Source organism: Phyllobates terribilis, unplaced genomic scaffold (genome assembly GCF_046119375.1).
Source record: "Phyllobates terribilis strain yellow unplaced genomic scaffold, ASM4611937v1 Scaffold_11__3_contigs__length_659146591, whole genome shotgun sequence".
In the NCBI taxonomy this organism is placed as follows: Eukaryota; Metazoa; Chordata; class Amphibia; order Anura; family Dendrobatidae; genus Phyllobates; species Phyllobates terribilis.
The window spans coordinates 536228684-536245225 of record NW_027362771.1 but is presented as its reverse complement, the minus strand read 5'-3'; the positions used below and the strand labels follow the sequence as shown (position 1 = coordinate 536245225).

The following is a 16542-nucleotide window of genomic DNA, read 5'->3' as shown; positions in this document are numbered from 1 at the left end:
AGACAACTCCCAGATAACTTTGGAGCGCTTCACAGGACCCCCTTTGTGTGTCCTTTGTCTGGCCTTTCTTACCAACACTTCTGTCCGGCTGCCTCGGGCCTCCTCTTGGTAAACTTGGCGCCAGTTTCCCTGACCCTATGTGGTGCCTTCCTAGCGGGTGGAGCAAGGGGCTGCGCCACATAAAATGTCAGAGCCTCCGGTTTCTAGCTGAGGGTCGTTTCCTGCCTCCACTAGTTCGGGGACCGGTCTCCCCCTTTGGCCTGACCCCTCCACGCAGGTGGATTCGGGCATGCGGTGGCGACTCGCCCGTCCGCACCCCTGGGATCCCTTCATTCCTCGTTCCTGGAGCCTTCTCCGCTCCTCTTCCTTCCTTCTCCCTCTTGCAGGCCTGGGCCTCTGTTACTAGGCCCGCCTCCGGAGCAGAGCTCATGCAGAGCCCCTGCTCCCTGCCACTTCTGCTCAGACTTCTCTGCACTGAACTAAGATGGTGCCCACCTTTTATACTCCCTTCTCAATGCACCCAGGAACTGCTTCCTCCCTGCTCCTGCACTGCAGGGTTCCCCTTCCTCAGTGTTCCCTCCCCCCACTCCAGCCAGGGACAGGGACTGTCGTGCCCATCTCAGGGGCATATTGGTCGCCCTGCCCCACGGCAATGTGGTGTAATGCATGCAGGTGTCGGGTCCTGATCCACACTCCATCCTTATCTGAGAGTGAGATATCACACCTCTGGGTGAGGTGCAATACGTCTGTAGCAACCGAGCCCTCGGTGCTACAGTTCCATTTATCTTCAGCCTAGGTGACGTATTGTGATACAGGGCCGTGATTTTGGCTATAAAAGGGTCCCCTAGACCCCTACCCCAAGCTTTTTAAGAGAATCATATATGGCGTGCCAGGAGACTCTATGGAATGCTTTCTCAGCATCCAACGAGAGTATCTACTTACAAATTTTTAACTGCATCTAGCCCAGGAAATACTTTGTGCCTAGTAGCAGTGTCTGCTAGTCAGCGGATTATCCCGGCTGTTAAGCAAGCTACACCACCTGTAGTTTGGACACTTAATTTTTTCAAAGGAAATGCTTCGGGACCACGGGATACTTAGTGAAGAGCATCAGGAGGCACCCCAAGGCATAGGGGCTGGGACTGGCACTAGGATGCCTTGCGGTGGACAGCCGAGCTCGATCCTTATAAAAGCTTTTTAACTGCAGCAGCTTTAGTGGACGCTACTGGAGCTGGAATTACGCGGCTGCTGGCATGAGACTTGCCCTCCAATAGATCCTTGTAAATGGATTTAAAGTGTATTCATTCAAATTAGAGGGACAATTTAAATTAAAAAGCTTAGAGCTGCCTCCACCACAGGGGGGCTCTCTCGACCCACCAGCGGACAGGCACCAGTATTGGGAGAGGGGGGCTGGCCGTCAGGGTTCACCGCGGCTCTGGCACAAACCCGGCGACACGGAGGTGGCACGGGCAGGAGCGGACTGGCCGTCTCGGCTTCTCACTTTTTGGATTTTAGAAGGGCATGACATGCCTATATCTGTGTCTCCCCCTCCTTTTACTCCTCCACCTCTTTTCTTTTCGCATGACTATATGTACTTGTCACTTTTCCATGTGTTAGTTGTGTCTTCTGAGCAGTTTGTCAGCTTTTGGACACCTTTGAAGGTGTTTTCTATGTGTTTCTATGTGTTTTTGTTTGCCTGCCATTGGTTTTAACGGTGTTCGAAGGTGTTCGACGAACAGTTCGACGAACAGTTCGGCGAACACACGGGTGTTCGACGAACCGAACTCGAACACTACGGGGGTGGCTCAACACTACTGGTCAGTCCTTGAGCAGATGGGATCTCCCCTGGCCAGGCGGAGTTGTAGGCCTCCCAAACTGACTGTACTCTTCTGGCTACCTTGCTAGAAGCGGATATAAGTAGCCCACGTCCCTGAGTGTGCCGTGTGGTGCTCACCCGTATGGCCGGTGACTCGGGGCCTTCTAATGGCTTCCGCTCCACGATGGCGGTGCTGGTCCCACGCGTGTGACCTTGCCTTCGGGTTTCTGGGCCTGAGGACCTGAAATCCCCTGCCGGTCGGCTTCTGCTGCTGGGTAAGAGTTAGTCCCCACAGCCTCGGACGCCGGGTCCGGTAAGAAAGCTTCTCAGTCAGGGCGAGCTCTGCAGCTGCCAGCCCCTGACTCGTAGTAGTATTGCTCCCACTGAGCTTCTGCTGTTTCTTCCTATGACTGTTTCTCGTCTCTACTCTCCTTGACTCCTAACCCTGCCTCAGATCCGGGTTTATATAGGGGAAGTTCTTCCCCTCCCAAGACTGGGCAGGAGGTGTGGCATGCACAGGATCCCTGACCAAAGGACCTCCCACCTGCTCTCAGACATAACATTACATTACTGTGGAAACCAGACCCCTGGGGTGCCACACATGTCACTGGGGAATCTCACATGATGGAATAAGCAATGCGTTTCAAACACAGTCCTGAGTTCTTTGTCAGAGCTTTGAAACGCGTTGCTTTTAAACTGCGTGGATTTACTTCTTCAATAAATCTTGACATTTTTTGGAAGCTGGTTTTCCTCTTACTTGCTTTTTTATCCTATTAAGACCCACATCTTATGTCCACCTTGGAATTCATCACAGTTCATATTCTTTGTGACAGTGCGCAACTTCCTCCGTGTTCCTGGCAGATCTAATTGTGTCCATAGTTAAATGTGAAGGGACTTTGGACTTCCTCTCTGTCGTCTGCCCCAAACGTGACACGTGTGGGTGCTTGAAATTAGGATGATTCTTTTTTTTTTTTTTAAATATAGAAATTTGTGAATATTTCAAAATAACATTGACATTGATTTCGAAGGAGGAAAATAAAGTGTACAACTGCCCTTGATCTGAGACCAATGGGTGCCTGGGTAAATTTACTAGACTCCAGCTTTCGTTTTCCTCATGAATGTGTTGCGCCTCCAACCGTGATGTGATGAGTTGCCACGTGACCACTGTAGCCAGTGACAGGCACAGTTGTCCATGTGTTGACGCATCATTTTAGATCTGGACGTTCAGAGACCAGTTGGGAACCAGGCAAACCTCAGCAAGGGAGCAGCAGGCGATTGGTAAGATGAGGGTTCTAATTTTTTTCTTTTTCACACTACAAAATCTACATCATCATCAGCACCATATGGAACGGATTTACTGCTGCAGATTTCCTATGGATTTGCGGTGGTGAAATAACCATTTGGTATGTACAAGGTGAATTTTTTGGGCAGGTTTGTGGTGAAATCTACATGTAGCACAAAATGATCAGCTATATCTGGACTTACCCTTTACAGGAATCTTCTCTTTTTTGGTTGTCAGCATTGTATTGACAACCCTCCCAGTGTCAAAGAGATCAACAATAATATAAAGGAATTATATGTTCCCCTATGCTTGTTTCTCTCCTTATTAGTTATACTCTTGCCTTATATAACACCATCATATTCAGCAGCACTTTACAGATATTATCATCACTGTCCCGATTGCAGCTCACAATCTACATTCCCTATCAGTATGTCTTTGGAGTGTGGGGGGAAACCAGAGAACCCAGAGGAAACCCACGCAAACACAGGGAGAACATACAAACTCCTTGCAATGTTGTCCTTGGTTGATTTAAACCCAGGACCCCAGCGCTGCAAGGCTGCAGTGCTAACCACTGAGCCACCGTGCTGCCCTTATATTCTGAACATACTGTATATTACCGTGTGGGATCTATCTTTCTATAAATAAATGAGTTTTTTATTTTTCAGTTTTGTAGTCTTCCTCCATTCAAAGAGTTTTGTGAGCTCCAGAATACTTCTGTTCACATAAAAATCACTTCCTGCAGTCTGTTAATACCTTAGATTTTCTTTTACTCTTTCCATGGTATATTCTGTGTATGTGGATCCTCTCTGTTCTCTTATTTAGTATCAAATCTTTATTACATCCACAAAAGGCCATACATAACTCCAAAACTGAACCCTCAAGGTACTCCAATAGCCAACACCAGCTGCTCCACTGGTCTAGTAATAAATGACTTTGTACCTCTTCTCCGTTCCAAAGTAGTTAAGTCTTTCTTAATGGTTATACCAATCTTATACTATACAGAGGGCACGGAAAGTACTCAGACCCCTTTAAATTTTTCACTCTTTGTTTCATTGCAACCATTTGGTAAATTCTAAAAAGTTCATTTTTTTTTCTTATTAAAGCACACTCTGCACCCCATCTTGACTGAAAAAAACAGAGATGTAGAAATCTTTGCAAATTTATTAAAAAAGAAAAACTGAAATATCACATGGTCATAAGTATTCAGACCCTTTGCTCAGTATTGAGTAGAAGCACCCTTTTGAGCTAGTACAGCCATGAGTCTTCTTGGGAATGATGCAACAAGTTTTTCACACCTGGATTTGGGGATCCTCTGCCATTCTTCCTTGCAGATCCTCTTCAGTTCCGTCAGGTTGGATGGTGAACGTTGGTAGACAGCCATTTTCAGGTCTCTCTAGGGATACTCAATTGGGTTTAGATCAGGACTCTGGCTGGGCCAGTCAAGAATGGTCACAGAGTTGTTCTGAAGCCACTCCTTTGTTATTTTAGCTGTGTGCTTAGCGTCATTGTCTTGTTGGAGGGTGAACCTTCAGCCAAGTCTGAGGTCCACAGCACTCAGGAAGAGGTTTTCATCCAGGATATCTCTGTACTTTGCCGCATTATGTTTCCTTCAATTGCAACCAGTCGTCCTGTACCTGCAGCTGAAAAAAAAAAAACATAGCATGATGCTGCCACCACCATGTTTCACTGTTGGGATTGTATTGGGCAGGTGATGAGCAGTGCCTGGTTTTCTCCACACATACCGCTTTGAATTATCACCAAAAAGTTCTATCTTCGTCTCATCAGACCAGAGAATCTTATTTCTCATAGTCTGGGAGTCATTCATGTGTTTTTGAGAAAACTCAATGCGGGCTTTCATATATCTTGCACTGAGGAGAGGCTTCCGTCGGGCCACTCTGCCGTAAAGGCCCGACTGGTGGAGGGCTGCAGTGATAGTTGACTTTGTGGAACTTTCTTCCATCTCTCTACTGCATCTCTGGAGCTCAGCCACAGTGATCTTGGGGTTCTTCTTTACCTCTCTCACCAAGGCTCTTCTCCTTTGATTGCTCAGTTTGGCTGGACGGCCAAGTCTAGGAAGACTTCTGGTGGTCCCAAACTTCTTCCATTTAAGGATTATGGAGGCCACTGTGCTCTTAGGAACCTTGAGTAATGCAGAAATTCTTTTGTAACCTTGGCCAGATCTGTGCCTTGCCACAATTCTGTCTCTGAGCTCCTTGGGCAGTTCCTTTGAGCTCATGATTCTCATTTGGTCTGACATGCACTGTGAGCTGTAAGGTCTTATATAGACAGGTGTGTGCGTTTCCAAATCAAGTTTAATTAAACACAGCTGGACTCCAATGAAGTAGTAGAACCATCTCAAGGAGGATCTCAAGTAAATGGACAGCATGTGACTTAAATATGAGTGTCTGAGCAAAGGGTCTGAATACTTATGACTATGTGATATTTCAGTTTTTCTTTTTTAATTAATGTCTACATTTCTGTTTTTTTCAGTCAAGATGGGGTGCAGAGTGTACTTTAATGAGAAAAAAAATGAACTTTTTAGAATTTACCAAATGGCTGCAATGAAACAAAGAGTGAAAAATTTAAAGGGGTCTGAATACTTTCCGTACCCACACTATGTTTTTATTTTATGATTGGTGGTGGTCTGATCTCCATCAATGTCGAATAGATATGCCATTCATTTTATGACTTCAGACGGTTCAACCTCTAGGAACTTAACCAATGTCCATGATTGGTGGTGGTATAACCTCTCAGACCTCTAATAAGATCTCTATAGTATACCATTCCTTTATGATTGGTGATAGTAACCTCTAAGACCTTTAATCATATTTCTAGGATATGCCAGTGCTTTATGATGGGTGGTGGTAGAACCTCTTGGACCTTTACCAATATCCATGATTTGTGGTGGTACAACCTCTCGGACTTCTAATGATATCTCTAGAATATGCCATCACTTTATGATTGGCTATGTTTCAACCTCTGAGACCTTTACCAATATCCATGACTGGTGGTGGTACAACCTCTCAGACCTTTAATGAGATCTCTATATAGTATATCACTAAACTATGCCATAATAGTATGATCATGAAGGTTTGACCATGAGAGCCTGTCTACAGACTGCATTGTGCCACTACAATCTGATGAAAACATATCCTGTAAGTGCTTAAGACATTGCTCACGTCAAAGGAGAACTGTTCTTCTTCAGAAACCCAGAGCAAACAGCCCTATTTTTTTTTACCAAAATCCATACAAGCATTAAAACAGATACTTACTCTCTCGTGATGAGGTTATATTCACCTGGCTTCATAGAATATAAACAAAATCTTGGTTCTCCCCAATGGAAATTCTCAAATCATTGTATAATTTTTCTTATCAACAGGTCTTCAAAGTACCACAAGCAATACATTATCAAGCCCAGGTGAGAATAAAACTCTAGATTTACTTTTTGTATACAATTTTTATTATTTAAATTGTTCCTACCTAAAACTATCTATTCATCATTCTAAAGGCTGGCATTAGGAAATGAAGTTACTGAAAGTCTAAATTTACAAAAATTATATGATAAAAAAATGTTTTGTTTTTCTTTATTCTTATTTTTTTAGCTAGGTAAAATATTCAGAATGTGTGTATAGTCTGATCCTGCTGTCATGCGTCACTCCCTTTGGCCTTTTTTTTGTTGAACTGCAGAGAGTAGAAGGTGGATAAAAAACACAAAACTACAATGTCTGACTACGCAGGTTTGTTTGTAGTCTGTAACCATGGAGATGGATCTGCATGGTGCTACAGTTTGATATTTAGATGTATTCAAGCAATTAAAAAATGGTTACAAAATGTACAAAGGTATATGTAATCTAGAAGTGATGAAAAAAACTACTAGCCACTCAGGATAACATATAGTAGAAAATTTAATTTGTTCAATTGTTATTTTCTAGGTCCTCAAACTACAACACTCAAAATTTTAAATAACACAGGTAAATAATTGGATTTTATTTTTTAACAGCAAGCTTAGGCTCTGTTCACACTGCATTTCTGCAGTTCTTTGGGGGATCTGCCTGAATTTTTTTAAAACCGGATTCAACCAAACCCCTAAGGGGGCCATAGACTGTAATGACACAAAAAAAGAGTTCAAATAAACTGTGCATTTTTCTGAAAAAGTCCGTCTATTCAGACAGGCACAGAAATATAGTAGACTATGTTTCCACACCCATCTGAACAAATGGAAACTTTCAGAAAAATAAAACACAAATGGAGTTCATTTTAACTCTGTTTGTGCCATTGCCAATTATGGTCCCGTCGGGGGTTTGTCTGAATTACATTATTAGGGGGATTCAGGCATAAGGCCAGGACGCACTGCAGCACGGCAAAAAGGCAGGACCTTAGGATATGTGCACATGTTGAGTATTTGTAAGGATATCCCTCTTGAAGAAACAAGTTTATTGTTGTAAAATGTTATGTGATGCAATGTGAATCGCGATGTATAGTGTGACTTGTAAAGTGTGTTAGAGGTGTTAGCAATGCTGATAGTGTGTGCAGTTTGACAATACGGATAGTGAGAGTTAATGTTTGGGATTAGTCCAGAGTGGGAGGGGTTGAGTGACAATTTCCTGTCAGGGAGCCAGATAGGGCCTGGAGTTCAAAACAAGTGGACCTAAAGGTCCAAGGTGAGCAGTGTCGCATTCTGGGATGTCCCTAAGTGAGAGGAGATAGATACAGCAACAAAAAATCCAATGTTAATCTCATAAAGATTGTTTATCAAAGCCAGATACTAGAGATTTAGCCAGACTACAATTTCCCCACAATCCCCCTGGGGCTCTTCTAAAACACTCCCTGTCTCATGTGACTGTGTTAACCCCTCTAGTTGCTGGATGCTTCTGAAACACAACACTTCTTCTGCATGCCACATTCCTGCTCAGTAAAAAGTTTATTTCCAAATGTTGGTGTCTCTCACTGAACTGTAAAACATCTGGTCCTGGCAAACCAGCAACATTGATTACATGTTACCTGCACGGACATATGCACCATCACTGATTAACTGATTAAATTTGCTGATGACACAAAGCTAGGAGGGATAGCTAATACTAGAGAAGAGAGAGAGAGGATTCAAAAAGACCTAAATAAACTGGAGCAGTGGGCAGCAACCAACAGAATGGTTTTTAACAGGGAAAAATGCAAAGTACTACATCTGGGCAATAAAAATGAAAAAAGCATATACAGAATGGGAGGAATAGAGCTAAGCAACAGTACATGTGAAAAAGACTTAGGTATACTAATAGATCATAGACTGAACATGAGTCAACAGTGTGATGCAGCAGCAAAAAAAGCAAATACAATTCTGGGATGTATTAACAGAAGCATACAGTCTAGATCACGTGAAGTCATTATCGGTCTTTACTCCTCTTTGGTCAGACCTCATCTGGAATACTGTGTACAGTTTTGGGCACCACATTTTAAAAAAGACATAGACAAACTGGAGCAAGTTCAGAGAAGAGCGACCAGAATGGTGACTGGTCTGCAAACCATGTCCTATGAGGAACGGTTGCAGGATTTGGGAATGTTTAGCTTGCAAAAAAGAAGACTGAGAGGAGACTTAATAGCTGTCTACAAATATGTCAAGGGCTGTCACATTGTAGAAGGATCATCTTTATTCTCATTTGCACAAGGAAAGACTAGAAGCAATGGGATGAAACTAAATGGGAGGAGACACAGATTAGATATTAGAAAAAACTTTTTGACAGTTAGGGTGATTAATGAGTGGAACAGGCTGCCACGAGAGGTGGTGAGTTCTCCTTCAATGGACGTCTTCAAACAGAGGCTGGACAGACATCTGTCTGAGATGATCTAGTGAATCCTGCTTTGAGCAGGGGGTTGGACCAGATGACCCAGGAGGTCCCTTCCAACTCTACCATTCTATGATTCTATGATTCTATGATCACAGCACAAGTCCATACACCCAGCCAGGACCTCACTTTCATGTAACGTGCCGGGGCGCGACAGATGGGTGCCTCACCCACAGCTACAGCTCCTCACCATGTAACATTTTTATGCTTTTTTATGTGCATTTTTAATGCATTTTTACATGTGCTTTTTTCCCATACTTAATGGGTGAAAACTGCTGCAAAAATGAATGGACAAGCTGCAGATTAAAAAAACAAAACGCTTTGAGGGTTTCGATACACAAGGAAAAGAATAGGCAGAGTGTGCATGAGATTTCAGATATCTCATTTAGGCCACAGCTCCAATATCAGTATTCGGTCAGTATTCGGTCAGTATTTTTTCTCAGGGGTGGGAGCCAAAACCAGATGAGGAACAATCAGAGAAAATGTATAATAGAAACAAGTCACCAATTCTGCATTTATCACCCACTCCTGGTTTTGGCTCCCACTCCTGAGAAAAATACTGACCAAATACTGATAGTGGAGTCATGGCCTTACAATAAATCCAAATTCTGGCTTTGTACATGGTGGTGAATCACTTTTTGATGTTCCTATTATCTAGTTAAAATATTGCTTTAAATACAGTTTTTCATGTTTATTTTTATCTGTGCACCACAGCCCATACTCTAAACACAACAAAAGGGGCTTTGAGAGCAAGGAAGGATAGGAACAGACAGCTCAGGAAGGGTCTTCTCAAGAGGCTGATCTTTAAGAAGTTAAAATTAACATAAGATGACACGGTTGTTTACAGAGGCTTGACAGCCATGAGGTCCCAAGGAACGACTATGACCATGACTGCAGATGGAGCCAAGTCTTTTTAAGAAAGTCTTAAGGATTACAAACAAGTGCACAATTTCTGGATGCAATCACCTTTACAGAGACATCTGACAAATGGATATGATGCGCCCCCTGGGCCGTGGGGTACTCGGTAGCTGGGCCGGTCGGTGCTGGGGGATGTCACAGTGGCAGTGACCCAGTCCGTGGCCCAGGGCAGTCAATAAAAGGGAAAAGTAAAAGGGGAATAAAGTTTTTAGAGATAATGTTCGTGACGCCACCTGTGGTACGCTGCGCTGGCTCTCGCCCTCCTGCCCTGCGCCTCACAATCAGTGTCCCAAGCCGGTAGCCTCGGGTCTTGTCGGGCAACTTGCAATCCCCTGGAGCCTATGCGGCCACCTTTTCGGCGATGAAATTGTGGTGGTTGGCCGCTGCACCTTGCAAGTACAGTAGCCTCCGGTTATCTAGCTGAGCCTGATTATTCTCCACTAGTTTAGGGGCCGGTCCCCTCTGCGGCCTAATCCCTCCAAGTCCGTGTAGATTCGGGTGCACGGGTGGCTTCCTGCACTCACTGTGCCCCTGGGATCCCCTCTGTTCTCTGGAGCCTTCCCTCTGCTCCCGTCCTCTCTCACTCTCTCTCCTGGGCCTCTCAGACTAGGCCCGCTCTCCTCTCTCCTGAGTGGAGCTCCTTCTGAGCTCCCACTCCTCACTGTTTCTCTTCTGTACTCACACTGCACTCCTGCTCCAAGCACTGGAGCAGGAGACTGGCCTGTTCTAGAACCTTCTACCTTCTTTTTATACTCTTCCTGACAGTGCTCCACTGAACTGCTTTCTCCACCTACACCCACTACATGGTTCCCCATCTCTTGGTTCCCCCCCTTCCAACCAGGGACAGGGCTCAGCAGTGGATTCGTGCATCTTGCCCCTCCTGCTGGTCTGGAATGGTGTAGTGTTGGATGTAGGTGGATGGGTCCCAGGTAGTACTCCCTCTTACCTGAGAGTGGGATACCACCCTCAGGGGCGCCACAGATATAATAGGCACCTGACTGAGATTTTTGAGGTGACAATCACATGGATTTTTGCCAATCCCGTTTATGCGACAATGGCAAAAATTTCTGCAACAAATCTGCTACATGTGAATTCACTCTATGTGAAAAATTCACATAAAAAAATGCTTCAAGTACTTTCTGAATAAGCTTATTCCTGATTTAAATGGGAAAAATAAATGTTGGTATTCATACAGTGATTTTTTTTTTACCAGGCTTTAGGGATCCGCATTAAACTTGACTTTGAAGTCAAAAGACTGCACCAAAAAAGTGTGTAAAATAAATGGTTCAGAAACTGCATAAAAACCGGAAACCTGATTATTTTTGCCACAACAGAAAAATATTGCAAGAGATCCACACACACTGCAGGTGTAAAAAATATTATTCTGCTCTTTCATTCCCACTTTTTATTTAGCATTTTAAAAAGACTTACAAAAATGTCATGCCTTTGTAGGATTTCAATAGTGTTTTATTTAAATGCAAATATGCCATACACAGAGCATGCCCTGTCCCTGATCCCCTTTAAAATTACATTCATTTCTAAAACAAATCTACTTCTTATGAATTTGCTCTGAGAATACTTGTACTTGTAAGTTTTTAATAATAAGTCACAATAAAACGTATCTGTCACCAGATTTCACAAAACAAACTGTATACATCATGAAACATCTCTCTTAGACCTCGTGGATGCTTGTATACATTGGTTTGAAATTCATATCATAATGGTGGCTGTAAAATCCTTTTGCATAGTTCAAACTTTCCGCCATCCTACCTGACTGACAGTTCATCAGTGTCCATCCTCCCTGTTGCAGTTGAATCTCCATCCACCGAGTTTGATTGATAGCATCTCAGTGTCCCTCCTCCCTGATGTATTGGAACCTCCTCCCACCTAGCCTGATTGACAGCTCTTCAGTCTCCCTTTTCCCTTCTGCAGCTGAATCTCCACCCACTTAGCCTAATTTACAGCTCATTAGTCTCCCTTCTTCCTGCTGCAGCTAAATCTCCACTCGCTTAGCCTGGTTTACAGCTCCTCAGTCTCCCTCCTCCCTGTTGTAGTGGAACATCCTCCCACCTAACCTGATTGACAGCTCCTCAGTCTCCCTTCTCCATGCTGCAGCTGAATCTCCTCTCACCTAGCCTTATTGACAGATCATCAGTGTCTCTCCGCCCTGCTGAAGCTGAATCTCTTGCTACGAAGCCTGATTGACAGCTCCTCAGTGTACCTCCTCCATGCTTCACCTAAATCTCCACCCACCTAGCCTGATTGATAGCTCCTCGGTGTCCCTCCTCCCTGCTGAAGCTGAATCTCCTCCCACCTAGCCTGATTGCTAGCGCCTCAGTGTCCCTCCTTACTAGCCTGGCTGGCTGACAGCTCCTCAGTGTCCCTCCTCCCTGCTGAAGCTGAATCTCCTCCCACCTAGCCTGATTGATAGCGCCTCAGTGTCCCTCCTCCCTGCTGAAGCTGAATCTCCTCTCACCTAGCCTGATTGATAGCGCCTCAGTGTCCCTCCTCACTAGCCTGGCTGGCTGACAGCTCCTCAGTGTTCCTCCTCCCTGCTGAAGCTGAATCTCCTCTCACCTAGCCTTGCTGGCTGACAGCTCCTCAGTGTCCCTCCTTCCTGCTGAAGTTGAATCTCCTACCACCAGCCTGATTGACTGCTCCTCAGCTGACACCTCCTTAGTGTCCCTTCTACCTGCTGTTGCTGCAATCTTAACACTGCTCAGTACAAGCTGCAGCTGTCAGTCAGGCTAGGTAGATGGAGACTGGAGTCATTTATACTTTTGAGCTCTCTCACTTATTAGCTTCGTTAAAAATGCTAATGCTAATTTTCATATTCAGATTATACAGCCATTCTGACATGAATTTCCAAAGTAAGTACACCCGCCTCATTAGGGCTAAGAGATCTATATGATGATGTATGCAGCTTGAACTGCAAAAATATTAAAAGATCCATCCATGGTTCATCTGTAGAAGCCATGCCACCCAAGACCGGAGAGCTAAAGCGTGGTTCATGCCCCCATAGAATACTACCGCTATGGGTTTGGGCACCATAACGCAGTCAACCAAGCAAATATACAAAATAATTCTGTTCAGGGCATATAAGACTTTATTTCTGACACAATTAGAATAAACCTAAAACAGTGCATGTGTTGATAGAAAAGACATATGATCTTTTACACACAGATAATAACGTATTTATAACTTTCTCACTTATATTAGTTTCATCCTCCATAAGTACATTTACCACAATTGTTGAAAAATCAGGTAAGAATTGTATTTTTCTTTATTCTCCTTTTTAGATTCCTTCATGTGATTTCCATCAGTCTAGTAATCAGATAAGGACAAATTATGTAAAAAAAAAACACATACGATAGTATATTTAATTCCACTTGGAGATAGAAAACATAATTAAGATTCACCTTCATTACTGCTACCTAAAAACAACAATATCGTTACCAGTGTAGAATAGGAGAGGGACTGTCAGTCATTACATGTCTCACACTGGTAACGCCCCCTTACATTTACAATAATCTCTGGAGGCAGATTCTCAGGGAGATCTATGTCCGGCCCATAGATCTTAACAGTTCATTTTCATATTTAGAAAAACGAGGATATCTCCGGAATAAGACATTGGATAGCAGATATCAAGGTATCATTTTATTCAGTTTCCTATGACCTACATGTCCATTTTGTTGACTTTGAAGGATGGATTTTATTGACAGATTCCCTTTAAAAAGAGTAGATGAAAGCTGGTCGTTAAAACACGTGTCATGAAGAATACAGTCCCTCTGGCTTGATTATATTATGGTTCTGTTACCTGCGTTGCTGATGTTTTTCTCTTCACTTTCACTTTAGGTTGTTTCTACATATGCCATCATTGCTATTTGGTAACATAATAATAATAATAAAAAAAATTAAATTTGGGTTATATTAACAATAGGACTCACCGAGATTTTCTGGATTTTTTGTGGAGCACATTTTTAACTTGCATTTTATCATTTTGATGAACTCTAATATATAGATTTTGACAATTTTTCAAAATCTTGGTTCTCCCCAATGGAAATTCTCAAATCATTGTATAATTTTTCTTATCAACAGGTCTTCAAAGTACCACAAGCAATACATTATCAAGCCCAGGTGAGAATAAAACTCTAGATTTACTTTTTGTATACAATTTTTATTATTTAAATTGTTCCTACCTAAAACTATCTATTCATCATTCTAAAGGCTGGCATTAGGAAATGAAGTTACTGAAAGTCTAAATTTACAAAAATTATATAATAAAAAAATGTTTTGTTTTTCTTTATTCTTATTTTTTTAGCTAGGTAAAATATTCAGAATGTGTGTATAGTCTGATGCTGCTGTCATGCGTCACTCCCTTTGGCCTTTTTTTTGTTGAACTGCAGAGAGTAGAAGGTGGATAAAAAACACATAACTACAATGTCTGACTACGCAGGTTTGTTTGTAGTCTGTAACCATGGAGATGGATCTGCATGGTGCTACAGTTTGATATTTAGATGTATTCAAGCAATTAAAAAATGGTTACAAAATGTAGAAAGGTATATGTAATCTAGAAGTGATGAAAAAAACTACTAGCCACTCAGGATAACATATAGTAGAAAATTTAATTTGTTCAATTGTTATTTTCTAGGTTCTCAAACTACAACACTCAAAATCTTAAATAACACAGGTAAATAATTGGATTTTATTTTTTAATAGCAACCTTAGGCTCTATTCACACTGCATTTCTGCAGTTCTTTGGGGGATCTGCCTGAATTTTTTTAAAACCGGATTCAACCAAACCCCTAAGGGGGCCATAGGTTGTAATGACACAAAAAAAGAGTTCAAATAAACTGTGTATTTTTCTGAAAGAGTCCGTCTATTCAGACAGGCACAGAAATATAGTAGACTATGTTTCCACACCCATCTGAACAAATGGAGACTTTCAGAAAAATAAAACACAAATGGAGTTCATTTTAACTCTGTTTGTGCCATTGCCAATTATGGTCCCGTCGGGGGTTTGTCTGAATTAAAAAAAGGGTGCCTAAAAGAAAGGCCTAGAGTTCACAGCTCGCAAGGTAACAGGCCTAGACAGGACTGAGTACGAGAGACAAATAGATTGTCCCGGGCGGGAGTTACAGAAGTCTGGCCATACTGGCATCCTAAGGGGAAATAAGATGTTGAACCATGGGGCAAGTAAATGACTCTTGCTAAATAGGACTGTAAAGTTAAAGCTGGGTTGTGGTGAGAAACAGTGGAAACAGAGGACCAGTAGCGAGGGTAAAAGAAGGATGGAAAGTGTGTGGAAAATGATTTAGGTTATAAAGGAAATGTTCATATCATAGAATCATAGAATGGTAGAGTTGGAAGGGACCTCCTGGGTCATCTGGTCCAACCCCCTGCTCAAAGCAGGATTCACTAAATCATCTCAGACAGATGTCTGTCCAGCCTCTGTTTGAAGACGTCCATTGAAGGGGAACTCACCACCTCTCGTGGCCGCCTGTTCCACTCATTAATCACCCTCACTGTCAAAAAGTTTTTTCTAATATCTAATCTGTGTCTCCTCCCATTCAGTTTCATCCCATTGCTTCTAGTCTTTCCTTGTGCAAATGAGAATAAAGATGATCCTTCTACAATGTGACAGCCCTTGACATATTTGTAGACAGCTATTAAGTCTCCTCTCAGTCTTCTTTTTTGCAAGCTAAACATTCCCAAATCCTGCAACCGTTCCTCATAGGACATGGTTTGCAGACCGGTCACCATTCTGGTCGCTCTTCTCTGAACTTGTTCCAGTTTGTCTATGTCTTTTTTAAAATGTGGTGCCCAAAACTGTACACAGTATTCCAGATGAGGTCTGACCAAAGAGGAGTAAAGACCGATAATGACTTCACGTGATCTAGACTGTATGCTTCTGTTAATACATCCCAGAATTGTATTTGCCTTTTTTGCTGCTGCATCACACTGTTGACTCATGTTCAGTCTATGATCTATTAGTATACCTAAGTCTTTTTCACATGTACTGTTGCTTAACTCTATTCCTCCCATTCTGTATATGCTTTTTTCATTTTTATTGCCCAGATATAGTACTTTGCATTTTTCCCTGTTAAAAAACATTCTGTTGGTTGCAGCCCACTGCTCCAGTTTATTTAGGTCTTTTTGAATCCTCTCTCTCTCTTCTCTAGTATTAGCTATCCCTCCTAGCTTTGTGTCATCAGCAAATTTAATCAGTTTACCCTCAATTCCTTCATCTAAATCATTGATGAAGATGTTGAACAATACAGGTCCCAGGACAGAGCCCTGTGGTACCCCACTTGAGACATTCATCCAGCTGGATGTGAAGCCATTTACAACCACCCTTTGAGTCCGATCACTAAGCCAGTTATGAATCCACCTAACAGTTGCCTGGTCCATTGCATACTTGGTCATTTTTTCAATAAGGATGGTGTGAGATACTTTGTCAAATGCTTTGCTGAAGTCAAGATATATTATATCTACAGCATTTCCCTGATCCACCCAGTCAGTGATTCTGTCATAGAAGGAAATTAAGTTAGTCTGACATGACTTGTTAGTTACAAACCCATGCTGACTCTGGTTAATCACTTCATTCTTATCCATGTGCTTACATACATGTTGTTTAATAATTTGTTCAAAGATCTTTCCTGGTATAGAAGTCAGACTCACCGGCCTATAGT

The 16542-nt window shown here is 42.6% G+C and overlaps 1 protein-coding gene across 6 annotated transcripts in view; it reads left to right on the top strand.

Annotated features, from left to right (window-relative positions):
* LOC141166802 (adhesion G protein-coupled receptor E5-like) overlaps window positions 1-16542 on the top strand; it is a 139642-nt gene that overhangs the window by 51790 nt on the left and 71310 nt on the right. For 2 of the 6 annotated variants that reach the window (XM_073653849.1, XM_073653846.1), the window contains exons 2-7: window positions 6475-6513; window positions 7028-7066; window positions 13070-13114; window positions 13452-13499; window positions 13949-13987; window positions 14502-14540. In XM_073653849.1, the coding sequence (XP_073509950.1) occupies window positions 6475-6513; window positions 7028-7066; window positions 13070-13114; window positions 13452-13499; window positions 13949-13987; window positions 14502-14540 (249 nt within the window). The remainder of the gene's footprint in view (window positions 1-6474; window positions 6514-7027; window positions 7067-13069; window positions 13115-13451; window positions 13500-13948; window positions 13988-14501; window positions 14541-16542) is intronic. The other 4 variants (XM_073653847.1, XM_073653848.1, XM_073653850.1 and 1 more) reach the window with 4 other exon arrangements.